Source organism: Diceros bicornis, chromosome 13 (genome assembly GCF_020826845.1).
Source record: "Diceros bicornis minor isolate mBicDic1 chromosome 13, mDicBic1.mat.cur, whole genome shotgun sequence".
NCBI classification, from domain to species: domain Eukaryota; kingdom Metazoa; phylum Chordata; class Mammalia; order Perissodactyla; family Rhinocerotidae; genus Diceros; species Diceros bicornis.
In genome coordinates, this window is record NC_080752.1 from 51,616,510 (window position 1) to 51,635,077 (window position 18,568).

Genomic DNA, 18,568 nt, shown 5'->3' on the forward strand with positions numbered 1-18,568 from the left:
CCACTTGCCTATCAGTGACCATGTCATGGCCGTGGCTCACATACAAAAAAAAAAAAAGAGGAAGATTGGGGGCTGGCCCGGTGGCATAGTGGTTAAGTTCACACCTTCCGCTTTGGCGGCCCAGGGTTCACGGGTTCAGATCCCAGGTGCGGACCTATGCACCACTCATCAAGCCATGCTGTGGCGGCATCCCATATACAAAGTGGAGGAAGATGGGCACAGATGTTAGCTCAGGGCCAATCTTCTTCACTAAAAAAAAAGAGGAAGATTGGCAGATCTTCCTCAGCAAATAAATGAATGAATGAATGAACAAACAAACAAACAAATAAATAATCAAAAAAATTAAAAAGGAAGGAGTAAACAAAGAAAGAAAAGAGATCCAATGAACAAGGTATCCAACACAGAAAACAGCCACAGGAATTCTCAGGATGATGATGAAAGGAAACCCCAGGAAGGAGAGTCTGCAGCCGGCCTGGGGAGCAGCCAGGCCCAACTGGAAGGCAGGTACCCAGATGTTCTGAAAGTTCCCACTCTACCAGAGGATTTGGTGACACGTTAGTGACAAATAAAATAGAGCTAATTAACATCAGGGAAAACAGAAAGTTCTATTAGAAAGGAATTATAATCACAGCATTGTGTGGATCAGCTGTGACTGACATTTTAGTCATAATAACGTAAACACTGAATGAATAATAATTTAGCCAAGTGTTGTACAACACTATGGTGAAAATAGAGGGAGGGTAGTATACATGGAGGGTGGATGGCTGTAAGAAACCTAATCCTCATTTTCCATAGTAGGAACTTGATAAATATCTAAAAGGGGGGGAAAATCAAGAAACAGAATCATAAGCATGTATTAAAAATATGGAAGGAAATAACAGAAGTAACAGCTACAAGTTGGAAGCGTTCGCTTCTGGGAAGTGGGAAAGGGTGGGCAGACGACATGTGTCTTTTGTTAGAAGCCAGGTAGAATTAACTGAATACACAAATACAAAGTTGCAGGTACAGAACAGGGAGCTTTGAGAACATTTGCTAGGGCGATCCGGTTTCAGGGCTTCCCCGAGGAACTGACATCTGACCAGGGATCTGAAGCTGGAGTCTGGCAGGATGCCTTCCAGGCAGAGGGGATAGAAACTGCACAGGCCCCGAGGGTGGAGGAAGCCTGGCAGGCCTTGAAAGCCCAGTATGGGGAACACAGGGGAGGAGGTCCATCCTCCAGCAGAGGCTGGCCCATCACATGCCAAGGATACGGGAGAAAAGGAAGCAACATCGGTCAGGGATGGGGGCAAAAGGTAAGCTGGAAGATATTTCAGAATCCCTTACAATCCTGAGGCTCTGTGAGTTTTTACATTTCTAGAACACACGTTTCTCATTACCAAGAAGATATAGGAAGTGAGGCTGGTAACTTTCTGACACACACTAGCAAGAGAAATTCTTACACAAACCCACAGCTACACAACTCCAGGAGACACAGATCAGGTCTCGGTACCTTTCCAAACTGCCGGAGAAGCTGAATAAATGCTCCTTTGCCAAAGGGGTTAGTGAGACTTGCATGGAAAGCAAGTGTCGGATAATCCTGGGAGAGGACCGCCACCCATCGTTTCTAGAGGAAGAAAAGAAAAGATGCTGGTAAATTGCGACTTATCTACAACACAGGGAAAAATCAGAGCTCAAATCACAGGACTGTGCTTCAAATACATACTTGTCTCAGGAAAATGTTAACTACAATTCTTTGAAATGTTTCTTTCAAGTATGACAGTTAATGCTTTGTCTTACAAAACAACAGTCCCAAAATACCTTCATTGCTACTAAATGCAATTAAGGTAACATAATATGAAATAGGCCAGCGGCTGTGGCAGCTGTCTCCCTCTGAAGGGGACACATCACTCATCCTGTGGGGCGCTGCAGGGGTCCCCTTACCAACCATCAGAGGATAAAAGGTACCTCTGCCCATTGTCAATGAAGCACATTTTAGTTTCGTTTTCCATGAGAACACTTGAATGACTACAATCTCAAGAACACAACTTTAACTAATGCCCCAAATCCCAGAAGCCATGATTTACGGAGAACTCAAACCCTACACGAGTTGCGTGGCCTCGTGGTCTGTTTTGGATAAGCAGCTATACTTACTGTTGCCCAGGTTGGAACAAGGTCACATTTGTTCAGAACAAAAATGAGGTGTTTCCAGGGTTTTTCCTTTTTCAAGTAAGTCTCGATGTGAGGGGAACGGGTACCCATTGGATCTCTAGCATCAAGAACCTGTACCACAACGTCTGATGAGTCTATCACCTGCAGATTCAAAGATGCAGAAATGGTCTGCTACAAGTGCAAAATGCAAGAGGGATGACATTGAGGGGAACCTGGGAAATAAAGTAATAACAGAGACAACTTCAAAGCGGTCTTATGAGTAGAGCAGGTTGTAGCCAATCTCAATGCCCAGTGATCAGAATTCAGAAGTTTTTCCATACTGTGGGTACTGGAAACTTGTTGAATTTCAAACAGAAAAACTAGCTTAGAGGAAACCCATCTTATTTCATGACTGCTATGTGTTATTTAGCTGAATCCTTAACTTCTCAGACTTCTAAAAGTTTTTACTCTTATAGGTTTTATATATTTTACAAAGTTTGTTTTCATGGTACTAGTTTTCCATTATGTTACTGTTTAACTATAAGACTATGTTTGAAGGTCTTTGTTACTGAGAACACTACTAGTGTGTGGACCTCAACCTGACCCAGTTGAAGAGCACTGGACCAAGACTCAGGATACACAAAGACTCTTCCCCTCACCAGCCGGGTGACTGGGTATGCTATTCCACCTTTCCAGACATAGGTTTCTCCTCTATAAAATGAGAGGGCTGGACTAAAACTTCTCATGCTGCTCTAACCATGTAGTATAAATCTAAACAGGAATATCGTTTTAGCAGGTAATCCAAAGAAACAGTGACAGAGAATAAATGAATGTATATAAGGTAGCTGTTACTGTTATATGAACCATTACAAAACGCAGTCATCCGGAACACTGGTAGTATGTGCACGGCTACACCAACCCTGGTTTCTTTGTGGGGGGAAGAGGACGGAATGGGCAGCACAGTTTGTACTTCATCTGACAGAGCTTCAACATATCAACATCAGTTTTCTCAGCATAAGATCATGAAAGCCAAAGGAACCACTCAATGAGAGAGAATTTAAAGTCTTACCTTGTAGAGCTCACCCCATATTCTTTTGGACTGTCCCTTTTTATAGATCTCTTCTTGGGCTTCATTTCTAAATAAGAAAGCACCCAAAGTAAGCAACTCAAGAACTATGAAGATTAAAAGGGTGGTTTAGGGAAAAGTCAACCAGGTACCAAAGGAAAATGGTATCAAAACTAGTTGGAGATGGACCAAAACCAAACTTAATCAATTAATTTATTTTTTGTGAGGAAGATCAGCCCTGAGCTAACATCTATCGCCAATCCTCCTCCTCTTTTTCCCTTTTTCTCCCCAAAGCCCCAGTAGATAGTTGTATGTCATAGCTGCACATCCTTCTAGTTGCTGTATGTGGGACACCGCCTCAGCAGGGCCGGGCAAGCGGTATGCCAGCGCGCGCCCGGGATCCAAACCCAGGCCACCAGTATTGCAGCACACATACTTAACCGCTAAGCCACAGGGCTGGCCCCCAACAAACTTAATTTAAAAAGTGACTGTAGCCAAGTGACTGGCCCAGTGGCACAGTGGTTAAGTTCGCATGCTCCACTTTGGTGGCCCGGGGTTCACAGGCTCGGATCCTGGGCGTGGACCTACACACCACTTATCAAGCCATGCTGTGGCAGCGTCCCATATAAAGTAGAGGAAGATGGGCACAGAAGTTAGCTCAGGGCCAATCTTCCTCAGGAAAAAGAGGAAGATCGGCAATGGATGTTAGCTCAGGGCTAATCTTCCTCACACACACACAAAAAAAGTGACTGTATCCAAATGTCCATCAACAGATGAATGGATAAAAAATGTCATGTATACATAATGGAATATCATTCAGCAATAAAAAAGAATAAAGTACTGATACATGTTACAACATGGACAACCTTGAAGACATTACATAACAAAATAAGCCAGACACAAAAGGACAAATACTGTATGACTGCACTTGTATGAAGTACCACTCATAAGAGGAGTCAAACTCATAACAGACAGAAAGTAGGGGCCAGCCCCATGGCCTACTGGTTAAGTTCAGCGTGCTCTGCTTCGGTGGCCCGGGGTTTGGTTCCCGGGTGCAGACCTACACCATGCCTGGGTACCATGCACATGGCCATGCTGTGGCGGTGACCCACATACAAAACAGAGGAAGACTGGCACAGATGTTAGCTCAGGGACAATCTTCCTTAAGCAAAAAGAGGAAGATTGGCAACAGATGTTAGCTCAGGGTGAATCTTTCTCAGCCAAAAAAAAAAAAAAAAAAGGGACAGAAAGTAGAATGGTGGTTACTGGGGGGCGGGGGGAATGAGGAGTTAGTGTTTAAGGAGTACAAAGTTTCAGTTTGCAATGATGTGAAAAATTCTGGAGGTGGAGAGTGGTGATGGCTGCATGACCAGGTGAATGTACTTAATGCCACTGAATTGTATGCTTAAAAATGATTAAAATGGTAAATTTTTTTATTGAGGTCATAATAGTTTATAACATTGTGAAATTTCAGTTGTACAGTATTATCTGTCAGTCACCATAAATCTGCGCCCCTTTACCCCTTATGCCCACCCCCCAACCCTCTTCCTCTCTGGTAACCACTAATCTGTTTTCTTTGTCCTAAAATGGTACATTTTAGGTTACGTGTGTTTTACCACAATAAAACAATTAATTTAGGAAAAACAACTGTAATTACGCAATATATCACAGAGAATTATGAAAATGAACTGGCAGGACCTAAACCATAATCCACACTCCATAGTTCCCATGTAAAGTGAAATTTTTCTAAGGTTGAGAATTTATTCACTAGCCTCAAAGACATTTACCCAATGTCTTTGAAACAAAAATAGTTTTACTTTTTGAAGGAGGAAAAAATTTAAATCAGTAGAATACAAAGCCAACTAGAAAGTCCAAATAATTCCAAGAATAAATGAACTTGCTGTCTTTTTGCTTGACCTCAAAAGGCTTGACATTATCTCTAGGAGGCCCAAAGCTTGACATGGGCAGACAACAGCACCAAGGTAGCATGGCAGCGGTCAACAGACAGCGCTTCTTTGCCAAAAAGGCATTTAAGAGACACATGGGGGAGAATGGGGGCTCTCCAGCACTCCCTGTGGGAAACTAAACTGGTAAACCCTTTCTGGAGGGTAATGTGGCAGCTGCCTATCAAAAAGCATGCACACCTTTTGCTACTGTAACTTCCCCTCTAAGAATTTGTCTTTGGAGATTAAGGATAAGGAAGATATAGTCACACTGATGTTTTACTCCAGCGTTGTTTACCATAGGGAAAAACTACAAACAGGCTAAATCTCCATCAGTGGGACTGGCCACAACCAAACACTACTCCCACATTGAACATCACATCGTTGTTAGGTCCTGACAGGGAAATCTGTTCTTAATAACTTAGGCAAACATATTAAAATAAAAGGCAAGTTAAAATATAGTCTTTTTTTTTTTTTTTTTAAGATTTTATTTATTTGTTTTTTTCCCCCCAAAGCCCCAGTAGATAGTTGTATGTCATAGCTGCACATCCTTCTAGTTGCTGTATGTGGGACGCGGCCTCAGCATGGCCGGAGAAGTGGTGCGTCGGTGCGCGCCCGGGATCCGAACCCGGGCCGCCAGCAGCAGAGCGCGCGCACTTAACCACTAAGCCACGGGGCCGGCCCCTAAAATATAGTCTTAACACATTATGTTTGTAAATAAAAATTGTGTGTAAGAAAGACCCAGAAGAACGCACATATCAGTCACTGATTCTTAACCGTCTTTTGGGTATGGACCCTTAAGAGAACAGGATGCAAGTTACAGATCCTCCTTCTCCTCCCCCTGCCCAAAACAACACAAAACAAAAATAAAAACAAAAATTCATCACCTTTATGCATGTACATAAATTTTCCATATTATCTTAAGAGGGTCACAGAAACCTCAAAGGCAGCCATGAAATCCCCAGTGCTCCAGAGACTTCTGGTTAAGGAAGCCCTGATAGTCATCAAGATATTCACAACGCTTAACATAGGTAGTGACATTAAGAGTTCTTGTTTTCTTTTTGTTGCATTTCCAATTTAACTTTTCCAATTAAATTTTCTAAATTTGTCTATGACAGAACACACTGTTATTATATTGAAGAAGAAAATGTTATTTATTTATTTTTATTTGGGGGATGAAGAAAGAGACCAACAGTAAACAAGCCTCCTTAAATTATTTTCAGTCTGGTCCCAATTTCACTAATTTTTCTAGTCTAAAGGAAGAGGCTAACTCTCCATCTATGACTTAAATCACCAAGCTTCGTGTAGGTAAAACAAGCACAAAGAAAATGTTTTATTACAGAAGAGGAAATGATGAGACCTTCAAAACTGTACCTCACACCAGTGTCTTCAGTCACCAAGTCACGGTCCTTGCCTTGGTCATAGCACTCAGTGGACATTTCCGCATTTTCTACAAGAGACTGCATGTCACTCACAAATAAATTTGGTCGCTTCCTCTGTGACTTAGGGCCAAATGTAGTTTCAAAGCTTTCAGTATCAAGAATGTGAACCTTTGAGTTCTAAAAAGAAAGCAGAAGAATTATAGGTAAAACTAAGGAAAGCACTGAGAATGAGCAAAATGTTAAAAACCTACCTGGGAAAGGCTTTCTGCTTTTATTTTTCCAAAGCTCAGCCCATACCAAAATCTACAACATGGACGCAGCTGGGTTTCAAATCAGAAATGCTTATGTAAATAGCAAAAGCACTTGTTCGCCTATTCTGAAGTTCTGTAAGCTTCCTTGGCGAAATACAAAAGTAATACAAATAGTCAAAGCAAATATGAATAGTTGTGTTAAGACTTGCCAAAAACTCTGCTTTATTTCATTTATCATAAACTTTAGTCAAACGTAATTAAGGCTACACTGATGAAAACTGACTTATCTTTTCTGACCATATTTTTTTAAGCTTTCAAACAAGTGCATAAAATTCGCCAAATTCACAGATTTTGTCAAGGACAATCATGCTCAAATTTGTGTTTTTTTTTTAAACCAACTGTAAATGCCAACTTTTTCTTGGAAGTTAATTTCTTTCATGGCTAAAAGGAATTGCTTGTTTTGTAAGATGCATTTTAGTTTCAGATAACATTTTCTCTAATTTAGGTAACGTTCTTATTAAATGCACATGGAAAGTCTTCAGATGAAAAACATCGAGCAAAAGTCCAAAATAATAGTTTAGATGTGATAAAAGGAACCTGATACTAACTAGAACTTGATGTGCCTGTAAACGAGTTACGGGCACAGGAATTTTTGAAGCAGGATAAAAGTCCAAGTTTGAGTTAGGATCTATCACATAACAGAATGTTAACAGCCGGTAGAGAAGAGCCTCAAAAAAAAAAAAAATCACCCTCTGCCCCTCAGTACAAGCTCCTCTATAAGCACCAGCTACTAAACACGGCTGATGGAACAACCCCCCTGGCTTCTGAACAGAGATCCCCCATCCAACTCCTCGAGATCCTTAAGCCAGTATCCTTTTCTCAGATTCTCTAACTCATCTCTTAGTTTAGATGTACTCACTACTCACCAACAAGGGGACAGCTCTAAAGAGAAGGGTTGCATTTTACATAGGAACTGGGTTCTAATGTCACTGGGAAAATTATGATCAAAATGATCCTTAAAAATCTCTTAATCTGTAAAGTACAGTATACATGGATTTGTGTATATAAACCAATATATTAGTAAATACAATGCAGTAATATGCAGAATGTGATAAAGTACACAGAGAGAATAAGTTACAGTATCTTTACTGTATTGCTACAGTAGTATAGTATTATACTCTAGTATATTATATAGTAACTATAATACACATAGAGCTGAACATTCAACAGTTAAAATCATGTCTGATTTGACTCCACTGTGCAGAAATCTCAGAATTAGATTTTATAACCAGTAGAGACTGCACTAAATCCAAACAGGTAAGATTCTTCAAGGCCAAAGCAGACAACTCCTCAATTACTCTGAGCACCTCTCTGCACTGAAATACACGCTGACTGCTGAAGCTGTAGATCCTTCGCTCCACGTGTCAGATGGTTAAGCACTGAATTTTAGAAGCACGGAACAATGGAACAGGCATTAAATCCATAATAGAACCTCTCTGTCCTTCTCATAAACAGGATTCAATCGTTTGTTAAAAGATGGCTTTAGGGAGAAGAGACAAAGAGCACAAGGGAAATGAGCGACTTGTCTGTGGTTCATGAATTACACTCATGTGTTTCCCTGAAAGAAAACAGTCATTCCGCTAATAGGCGCCATTCCTCCCGTCCATCATAAAACAAAGCCTAATTGACAAAACCTGAGGCAATAACAGGCCTTGGTTTTTATTTTGTTCTGCAAGTAAACACTTCTCTTTGAACTGTTTAATCCATGTATGCATGTCAATGTTTTCTTCCCCTCCTTATACTGGAACCGGAGCTTATGTACTGGCTACATTTCTGGGAATTATTATTCAATGCAAGTAAAAACGTGCAGGCAAACATTAGGCCATTTCTTTGGTTCTATGTGAAACTCATTCCACTCAAGACAGACTCAGGCCTTACTGGACTTCCAACTTCAGCGATCAACAACCAATCTGACCAGCACCCCTTCCTTCAGCTGAAAACAACCTCCAAGGAGCTCACTGAAGCTGAAAGCACACAACACCGCAAGTGTCCCTCCTACCACCCAATCCTAAGTCTACATTTTCCCAAAATTTGATGGAATTACCACTTAAACAAGGTTGCCTACCAAAAAATGAAAAACAATGTTCGTAATAGCTATGCTCTATGTGGCTCTCATAGGTGGTGTGCTATGTGCTCCCTGAGTGCCAGGTGCATTACAGATGTCTCATCTGCATCCACCACCCCAGGAGGGAGGTTATCTTGACTCCACAGAGATCCCTAACTAAAGCCACAGGAAGGGGTGGAACAAAGATGAAGGAGCAGGCCTCCCTCCGGAGCCCCAGCTCTGACCCACTAGGCTACTTCGCCTCCCCGACAGAACACTGTTCATACTAAAGGTGAGACCCTAACAAACGGGAAGAGAGAAGTCTCAGAAAGCTCAAGACTGCATCACAGCCACTATTCCCTACAGAAAAACACACGACAAATATGCCAGAGAGCGATCTGGTGGAGTTTGCCAAAGAAATCCCCGGGCCGGGGACGTCCTCCAGCTTACGTGAGGCCGGATCCGATCATGGAGAAGAGACATGGGTAACTTGCTTTGCTTCATGACAACTTTGTAAGGATCCTTCATAACTGCATCCATTTCCTCTTGAAATTTTTGTAATGATGACTGCTTAATCACACGTGTGTTTCCTGTTTTACAAAAGAATGTTGCCATTTAACAAACAACATTTTTTGCTTCTGTATCCATCTTCCCAATGACACAGTGAAAGGCAAGATTTTAAATTACCCAAACACCTGATACACCCATCCCATGGAGCCATTTTCAAACTTAAAAGAGGGAAAAAACAAAAACAAAAAAACTGCCTCTCTTGCACTTATACACGATGAGCTAATCCATCGGCCCAGACACACAAAGGGTTTCAATAGCTTTCCAAGCCCAATTTCCTGACTGGATGAAGCTGAAAAATAAACATCACTGAATAGAACTGAGATTTGACAAATGTCCTACCTCCTGACAGATCTGGCAAAGAAACTGGGAACCAATCACAGCTGATCGGTTAGCATACACAGAGAATCCCGAAGCACAGAACCCAAGAGCCACAGTTACTGTTCTCAGGGCTATGAGGGGTTGAAGGGACTATTAACCAATAAACCCATGCACGGGAACAAAATAAAGCTATGTCTCAACACCTGGAGAACACCTTGTAAGTGAGAGGTCCTGAAGAACAGTCAACTAAACAGCAAGTTGAGCACAAATGCAAAACTCAGGACAATGATGACTATGACCGTGGCGATGGTGACAGCAGTTAATGCTTATATTGGACTCACTATTCTAAGCACTTTACATGGAGTTATTCACTTAATTACCACAACAGGCCTATGAGATAGGTACTGTTTTTTCCTCATTTTAGAGGTGAGGAAATGGATGAAGAGACAGACTTAATAACTTGCCCATGGTCACAGAAATGGCAGAACAAGGATTCAAACCCAGGCCGTCTGGATCTAGTCACAGTACCCAGCCATCACACTAAATGCCTCTCTAAGGAGTTTTCTTTGACACTTTTTTCTGTGTTGCCTTTTCCTATGGCGTATCCCATCAAAAGATGTAAGAGATATTCAAAGGCAGTTGCCATCTGCCCCCAGGCACAGAGATCAAACACCAGGCATACAATGGGGTCTGACCATCCGCTGAGCCCACACCCCTGGCGGTGGCTAAGGGAAAGGCTGAAATGAAAGGGGAGTTTCCAAAGGAAGAGCTCTGACCCCCCTGTGACCCTGGAGATACTCCCTTCACACCTGGGAAGGACCAATGAGAATCCTTTCACTGTCATTCAGTTCAAATACAACCCTATTAAGAAAAAGTTTCAGAGGAACTGCACGCAAATGCACTTACTCTTCAAGATAAAGGCACAAAAACACCTGCAAGGCACCCCTCAAACAGCAGACTCTCCAGGCAACCAGAAATCAGGAGATGAGAGTTCTAAGGTCTGAATGCTAGCCATTAAGGATGGTCCTATCGGTTTAAGAGGGTCCTCTTACAATGAACAATGATGAGCTCTTTTAAAAGAGCTTATTTACGAAATCCACTACTTTTCTCAGCCCTTTTCCACAACGGGTACTTATCTCATCCCCTCCTCCTATAATCCTTGACAGTTCCACTCACCCAAAAACTCCGGCCTTTAGACACCTGAACATTCTACCCCTTTCCATATAGTGCACACGTTGTAAAGCAAGAGAAGCAGAGGACAATACTCACCAAACCATTTAATGTTTGGCTCCACTCTCGCCACTGTGCCAGAAGCCACTGTTGATTGATATTGCAGAGGCTTAATCACTTTACCACGACTGTTCCTAAATGGAGGAAATGACAGATTTTGGTTGACGACAGAAGAAAGGCAACAACAGCAAAGTCTGGTTTACAGAATACCCTTTCCATCAAAAGGATTTTTTTTTCCTTTTTTTGGTTTTAAAGGATCATGAAATACAGATTTCAGTAAACAAAAAGTACTTCTACATTTGAAACAGATTGCCCAAAAGCCATTTAACCTCTTGCAACAGAGCACGTAACGATTTCTGCTGGATGAATAACAAATAAAGCTGATGTTTAAAAATCTGTTTACTGTTTGTTAGCTTTAAAAAAAAATCACATACGTGAGTTTTTTGGGTAATTATTTGAAGGCTGGTTTAAATGAATTTTAAGTAGAGGGTGATTTGTGCTGGAACTCAAAATTCTGAAACAAACTGCAGAGCAGGTGACTAAGGCAGATTAAGTTCATTGACATTTGTGTTTTAGACACATCTTTTAGAACGGATGGAGAATCTAATTACCAAACAAATTAAGACCAGCTAGAAAAATGCCACACTCAGCAAGTCCCCGTGGTAGAGGCTGCCTCAGCAGAACGCAGATTGGTGGTGAGTTTCCAAGTGCCACAATGTTGTGATCTAAAGTCTGGCATTAAAAAACAAGTTCTCTCGCTGCTTTCATGACTACAGTCCTATATGCTTCACTAAAGAAAACCAGATTTCCATCTGACGGATACCTAACTTGAGATTTAATATGCCATTCGTGGAGGCTGAGGCTGTAAGGAACAAGACCTCTAATTGCTGTATTGTGACACAATCACAATTTCTCCACCCACTACTCATGTCTTTAACCAAGAATTCACAATTTATCATAATAACACCCATATAAAATGATACTTGAAAATACACTACTCGTATTTGGGGAAAGTGGGAGTGGGAATATCATAGGTTTAATAGGCCTCAGCTATTCAGTCAAGGGCTTGAAGCAGAGGGGGGAGGATGCCAGCACCCAGTACTCACCTGCGCTCCTTCTGCCTGTACATATTCAGGCGCCGGATGGTGGCCCGGTCCCTCATGTTTTGGCCTCCTGCTCCCTGTACTCGATCTAGGGAACCCAGAAGTAGATTGCACACCATTTGATAACCAACAAGTCTAAGTACGGTCGTTGCTTCAAACACACCAACTAGTTCACTCAAAGTAAGCAAGCCGCCACCTCACTGCAAAATCTCTACTTCCTCCATATGTTGCTCCAAAAAAATTATTACTGGAAGCTACATGGTATGACAAAGCTGATCTAACCTTTGATCCTCAATAAGACTGTGTTTGATAATGATAAGAGCTAATATTTTTGAGCACTAACTACAGCACTGTGCTATCCACATTATAGGTCTCATCCCATGTAATCCATACAATAATCCTATAAAGAGGGATACATTATCCCCATTCTGCAGGCTAAGAAACTGAGGCATAGTGGCCAGACATCTTGCCCAAAGTCACAAATGGCAAGCCAGAATGTGAACAACAGCATTTGATCACCACCTGTGCTCTGAACCACAAAGACATCCACCTCTGGATCTCACTTTAACAAATTTTGAGTGCCTGCTACATGCAAGGCACCCTGGAGACTACAATCTTGATACCTAAGTGTTTCTAATGTACTAGTTTCTTAATTTCCGAATGTTTGATTTTAGTTTAATCAACAGCAAAATAGGTAGTAATTCTTGTCTTACATCTCAGAGAGAAAGAGAAGGACAAGTGTCGTAAAACCAGCCTCATGTGGGGATCCCTTCAAACCACCTGTCTACTCTTACAGTGATGTCATAGAAAAGAGGCTGCGATCACCGGACTGATGGCTCTATTACTGACTAACCATGCCAACTGTGACAAGCCACTTCCCCTATTTTGGCTTAGTCTCTTCACCTTTGACATCAAGATCTCTAAGGACCTTTTCGGGTCTAACATTCTAAGATTCCAGTCTACACAAATTGAGTAATTTATCAGCAATCCAGGGAAAACACTCAACATGAATTAAAGCCATAAAAAATTGAAACCATATTTAAAAACAAAATTTTATTAACTAAACCCAAATGGAAGGGACTCCCCCAAAGGCCACCTTGTTCAACCTGTAGGTGGAACCTCAACAAAACTCATAAACATCTCCAAAAACATCTTCAGTGAAATGATCTTATTTATTTATCTGTAGGGTTTTCCACACACTTGACCCGATGGGATGACTCCAAGAGCCAAATTAACAATCCCTTTCTCACTTAAATTGTCAAAGCTAAGGTGGCAGCAAGTGTGGTCAAGTGTAAAAAGCCAGCTGCGTCGGCCTACACCACTTTTAATCCAACTTGATCTAATTCACTTCTAGCAAGCCTTGAGCTGGAGAGCTGGAATCATACGAGACTGACATATATTGGGGGAGGGGCTTCAACACGACCCACACAGGAACAAAAGAAGAGGTCAAGTTTAACTGCCCCTTCCAACTCAGAGCTTCCCAGTCTCTGCATCTCACAAGTGGAGACGCCCCAAGGCTGCCAGGCCTGAGCGTTCCCTCTCTCCGACTTCAGACTCGGTGCCTGGCACCCAGCCCTGACAGGCGTGCAAGATGTCGGCCCTCCTCAGTGCCTCCGAATGAAGAAACCATCTTCTCCCTTCCCATCCCCAACAGCCACTCTGCTTGAGGTCACTCCAAGCCATGCCACCCGGGTGTCCCTCCTCCCCCTCGGTCTCCTCGGAGCCCTCCCCGCAAGCTTCCTCCAAGCTCCACCCTCCGCGAGCCCCGCCGCCTGTACCGGGGTTTGTGCTGGCCTTCGACGGGTTGATGGTGCTCCGTCCTTTGTACTTGGGCTTCACCATCTTGCCGCCGCGACGGGGACCCGAGTGCTAGGTCCGACCTACGTACGGTAAAAAAGGTAAAAAAACCTCGTAACGCCCCAGGCCCAGCCACAGCGACCGGCGTGAAGCACGCTGGACCACGTGTGCAAGTGCTACGTCACTTCCGCTCGCGCCCCCTCCTGCCCCCGCGCGACTTCCTGCGAACGCGCGCCGCGCGCCGCCGCACTCCTGGCTCCGCCCCCGCCCCGGCCGCTTAGACGTCGCCCTGCGTCGAGCCCCCGCCCTCCTCTCTCCCTAGCAACCGCCACGCTGCCCCTCCATAGCAACCGCCTAGTCACCCTGGACGCTCGGCACAGAGCTCCTACTTCGGTCCGCCCCAAACACAGAAACCTCTTCCCAGGCCAATGGCACAAGCTTAAGTTTAATTATCTAATGAATTTATCCTCTAAGTCTTTCCAAAAGTGGCTGACCACACAGCAGCCAAATCAATCAGATCTTGGCACCCTTATTAAAACTCCAATAATTTATCATCACTCAGAGTAAAAGAGAGACAGAGACAGAGAGAAAGAAACTCAAACTCCTTGCCATCCCTACAGAATTCTGCATGATCTGGCCCGTGCTATTTATCTGACTTCATTTGTACCTCCCTCCCTCTGGTTATTCCGAGATTTACACTGGATGTTCCCTCTGCCTGAATCACTCTTTCCCTGATTCTTGGCATAGCTACTTCCTTCTGGTGGTTCAGTTCTCAGTTCAGATGTCACCTACTGGTAGGGTTGCAAGATTTAGCAAAAATACAGGACTCCCAGGTAAATTTGAATTTCAGATAAACAATGAAATTTTTTTGAGTATAAGTATGTCCCAAATGTTGCTTGGGACATAGTTATACTAAAAATTATTCATTGTTTATCTGAAATTGAAATTTAACTGGGCATCCTATATTTTATCTGGCAACTCTGCCTACTGGGAGAAGTCTTTCTTGTCTAATCTGTCTAAATCAGCCATCTCCCATCCTTCTGCAGTTATGCTGTTACATTATTCTGTTTTATTTACTTCATGGCATTTATCACTAGCTGAAATTTGTTATTTACGAGTTCATCAGCTGCTTCCCCAAAACTGGAATATAAGCTTTTTGAGAGCAGGGACCTTGTAAGTTTGTTCACTGCTGTATCTTCAAGACTTAGAACAGCACTTGACACATAGATAGTAAGGACTCAATAAATATTCATTGAATGAATGATGAATAGATGGTGTCTCAGCTCTGCCTGCTATAACAAAATACCGTAGACTGGGTGGCTTAAATAACAAAGATTTATTTCTCACAGTTCTGGAGGCTGGGAAGTCCGAGGTCAGGGTGCCCACACAGTTGGGTTCCTCGTGAGAACTCTCTTCTTGCCTTGCAGACAGCCGTCTTCTCACTGTGTCCTCATATGTCAGAGAGAGGAAGGAGGACTCTGGTCTCTTCCTCTTCTTATAAAGTCACTAATCCCATGCTGGGGGCCCCACCCTCATGACCTCATGTAAACCTCATTACCTCTCAAAGGCCCCATCTCCAAATATTATCACATTGGGAGTAAAGCTTCAACATATGAATTTTAGGGGAACACAAACATGTAATCAATAGCAGATGGGAATGCTTCTTGCCTTGAGGGGGAAACAAGGGTGTAAGACCCAGAAATTTCTGTTTCTGTTAGTCAAAATAAACTCTCTAGATGCCAGTGTTTCAACCAAGAAGCCCTCTCTGTTTTTTTGGCACCTCAAGTTGTCAGGAAATGCCCATCACTGTGCCTAAGTCCAGAGAAGAGGTGGTTAGGCAGGAAGAAGGTGGATTCCAGCCTGTGGTGTAGCCCATTCCGTAAAAACAAACAACTTAGTATAAAGTGAGGAACTCTAATTGTGGGGGGATGACTGAGTCTTTATTTTTCTGAGTCTGAAACAAACAAACCGAAAAACATTCTTTCTAGAGCAAAAGCAGGCCATGTCCTAGACAACAGGGGGAAATACCTTCTCTCCCTTGAGATTGACTTTTATTGCCCCAAGGGCAAGTATCGTGAAATTTAACACGATTTTGCTAGAAAGGCTCTGAACCTAACACGGTGTCTGAGGGAGTCTCTGAAAGCTGGTCAGAAACAACTTCATGCCCACTGAGGATCCAAAGATGCCCCCTTCTGCCTCACACTGTCCCTTTGGTCCCCCAAAGGAGGATGCAATGGCCCACTCCCGGAGAAAAAACTAAGATAATGTGTTTCTGATGCCTCAGTTTGGTTCAAACCAGAATAAACACGAATGGCAAAAATCAGCCCATGAGCTCATTCAGGCTTTGATCAGAGACATAATTTCATTATGAAATTTTGAATCAGGCTGTTGTGAAGTCTTGCCAAGGAGTTTCATTTTCCCAGATGATATGGTGCGTTGTTTCTCTCCTGTTCTCATACTCAGCTTGCGTTTATCATATGAACTTTCCGTCTATTTTTATAATCTGAGCCATCAATCCCATCAATCCTTTTACAACAGTATGGCTGATCCCGACAACCAACCTCAGTTCTACCAGCTGATAATAAGCCTGATCAAGGTAGGTCAAACTCAAGTTACTGATTTGGTTTGCTTGCCCTGCTGACCATAATTGTAATAGGTTTTTTTTAAAATTTTTTTTAAAATTTATCTATTTCCCCCAAAGCCCCAGTAGATAGTTGTGTGTCACAGCTGCACATCCTTCCAGTTGCTGCATGTGGGACGTGGCCTCAGCATGGCCGGAGAAGCGGTGCATGTGTGCGCGCCCGGGATCCAAACCCGGGCCACCAGCAGCGGAGCGCGCGCACTTAACCACTAAGCCACGGGGCCAGCCCTGTAATAGATTTTTCACTCTCCTTCCTGATGTGGTGACCAGAGGAAGCAAGACACACCTCCAGGCCTATGATTCCTCAGCTTTAGAAGAGATATATTAATTTAACTACGCTGAAAGATTGCAGCGTGATCATATGAATTATGCTGTAAGAAAGCATAGCAGAAATGGTACACCCCATGTAGATGGGATGCTTTCTGTTTTCCTCCAGACTTATGGTTAGCTCCTCATTCCCTGGAACCTTGCTCCTCGTAACCACAGGTTTGTGTGAATGGGAAGACCCCAACAGGAATTGGCTCGAAATGCCACGTTTCTTTCTTTCTTTTTTTTGAGGAAGATTGGCCCTACGCTAACATCTGTTGCCAATCTTTCTCTTTTTCTTTTTTCTGCCCAAAGCCCCAGTACATAGTTGTGTATCATAGTTGAAGAGTTGTAGCTCTTCTATGTGGGACGCCGCCTCAGCATGGCTTGAGGAGCGGTGAGTAGGTCTGCGCACAGGATCCGAACTGGCAAACCCCAGGCCGCCGAAGCAGAACGTGTGAACTTAACCGCTATGCCACCGGGTCGGCTTCAAAATGCCACCTTTCTGAAACAGCCTTGTGCCAAGTTCTAAAAGGAAAGAATGGACTGGTGTTTTCACAGGGAGAAGAGAATCTTGACTTCGCTTCATTCTGTAAAAACTTCTTCATTGGGATCTAATGGGCAAGTAGAAGCAGCTTCTAAAGTAGCAGTTTTCAAAGTGTGCTCTGAGGACCCCCAGCATCAGAATCAGTTGGGGGAATTGGTTAAAAATGCAGGCTCTTGGGCTTCACCCCAGAGTTACCTAAATCAGACCTTCCGGAGGTGGGGCCCAAAGAATATACATTCTAACCGGCTCCTCAAGTGATTCTTGTATACACAAAAGTTTGAGATCTTCTGAAAAGCAAAGTCTTTCCCAAAAGTCATCCTCAGGCTTTCTGACCAGCTGACCAGAAGGCAGCCCTAATAAGACCTAGCTCCTTCTCCACCTGTCTTAAATCCTCTCTTTTTTCTCAGCAGAGCCAGGGTGAGGAAGGCTGCAGCAGCGTCTTATGCACTCTGAAAATATATGTCTTGGCTCTACCCCAAATGCCTTGATATTTATGCTGCAGCCGGAGGGTCGTTATCCTTTGGCAACACTCCATTGTAAGGCCATTAGCTCTTAATTAGTGCCAGCTTGTTGATTTATCCTTCCCTGTTGAACTGAGAGAGCAGAGGCTTCTCTATTCAGTCTCCTGTGTCTATCCTCTGGCAAATTCACAATGCATTGACCCCTGCCTGCTGGGGCCAAGAGTTGGGCCCCTGGAGTGGCTGTTGCTCAATGTGAAACAGTTACTAGCCCCCAAGCAGAGGCTCTGGGATCCTAGGAGAACAGAGAAGTACTCAGAATATGTTTTCAGGGTTTTGTTTTTTAATTTTGTTTGTAGAAAACAAAAAGAGAGAGTCCTTGGTCATACAACCTCAAAAGTTTACAGGGGAATATAAGAAAATAAGATGTATTAAATTGGAGCTTCATTGGCCAAATTGCCCTCAGTCTAGTTTTCAGTCTAGGATGCCTGGGAATTTTTTGGACAAGGATATAGCAAGATAGTAGGCTGGGTAGCTATGAAAAGTGGCTAAGAGACTCACATCTGGGAACCCCAAGAAACTTCTTCATGGATAATGTATCTGGTCACCACTTCTAAGTGGGAAAAACATAGTCTGTATTGGTCTTGGCATTCATCTCATTGCTGGGTAAGGAGCTCTTCAAAAAGATCCCTAGATTAAGCTTTGGAAAAATAACTAGCAGCATT

At 43.0% G+C, this 18,568-nt stretch overlaps 1 protein-coding gene across 1 annotated transcript in view; it reads right to left on the reverse strand.

The window, feature by feature from the left end:
* The window catches only part of GNL2 (G protein nucleolar 2), a 23,959-nt gene extending 9,908 nt beyond the window's left edge, over positions 1-14,051 (reverse strand). The window contains exons 1-8 of the mRNA XM_058553714.1: positions 13,873-14,051; positions 12,098-12,182; positions 11,031-11,125; positions 9,324-9,463; positions 6,511-6,695; positions 3,197-3,263; positions 2,131-2,289; positions 1,490-1,603 (exon numbers count right to left, since the gene is read on the reverse strand). Of these exons, the coding sequence (XP_058409697.1) occupies positions 1,490-1,603; positions 2,131-2,289; positions 3,197-3,263; positions 6,511-6,695; positions 9,324-9,463; positions 11,031-11,125; positions 12,098-12,182; positions 13,873-13,936 (909 nt within the window). The 5' untranslated portion in view covers positions 13,937-14,051. The remainder of the gene's footprint in view (positions 1-1,489; positions 1,604-2,130; positions 2,290-3,196; positions 3,264-6,510; positions 6,696-9,323; positions 9,464-11,030; positions 11,126-12,097; positions 12,183-13,872) is intronic.
* Between the last annotated feature and the right edge of the window lie 4,517 nt (positions 14,052-18,568).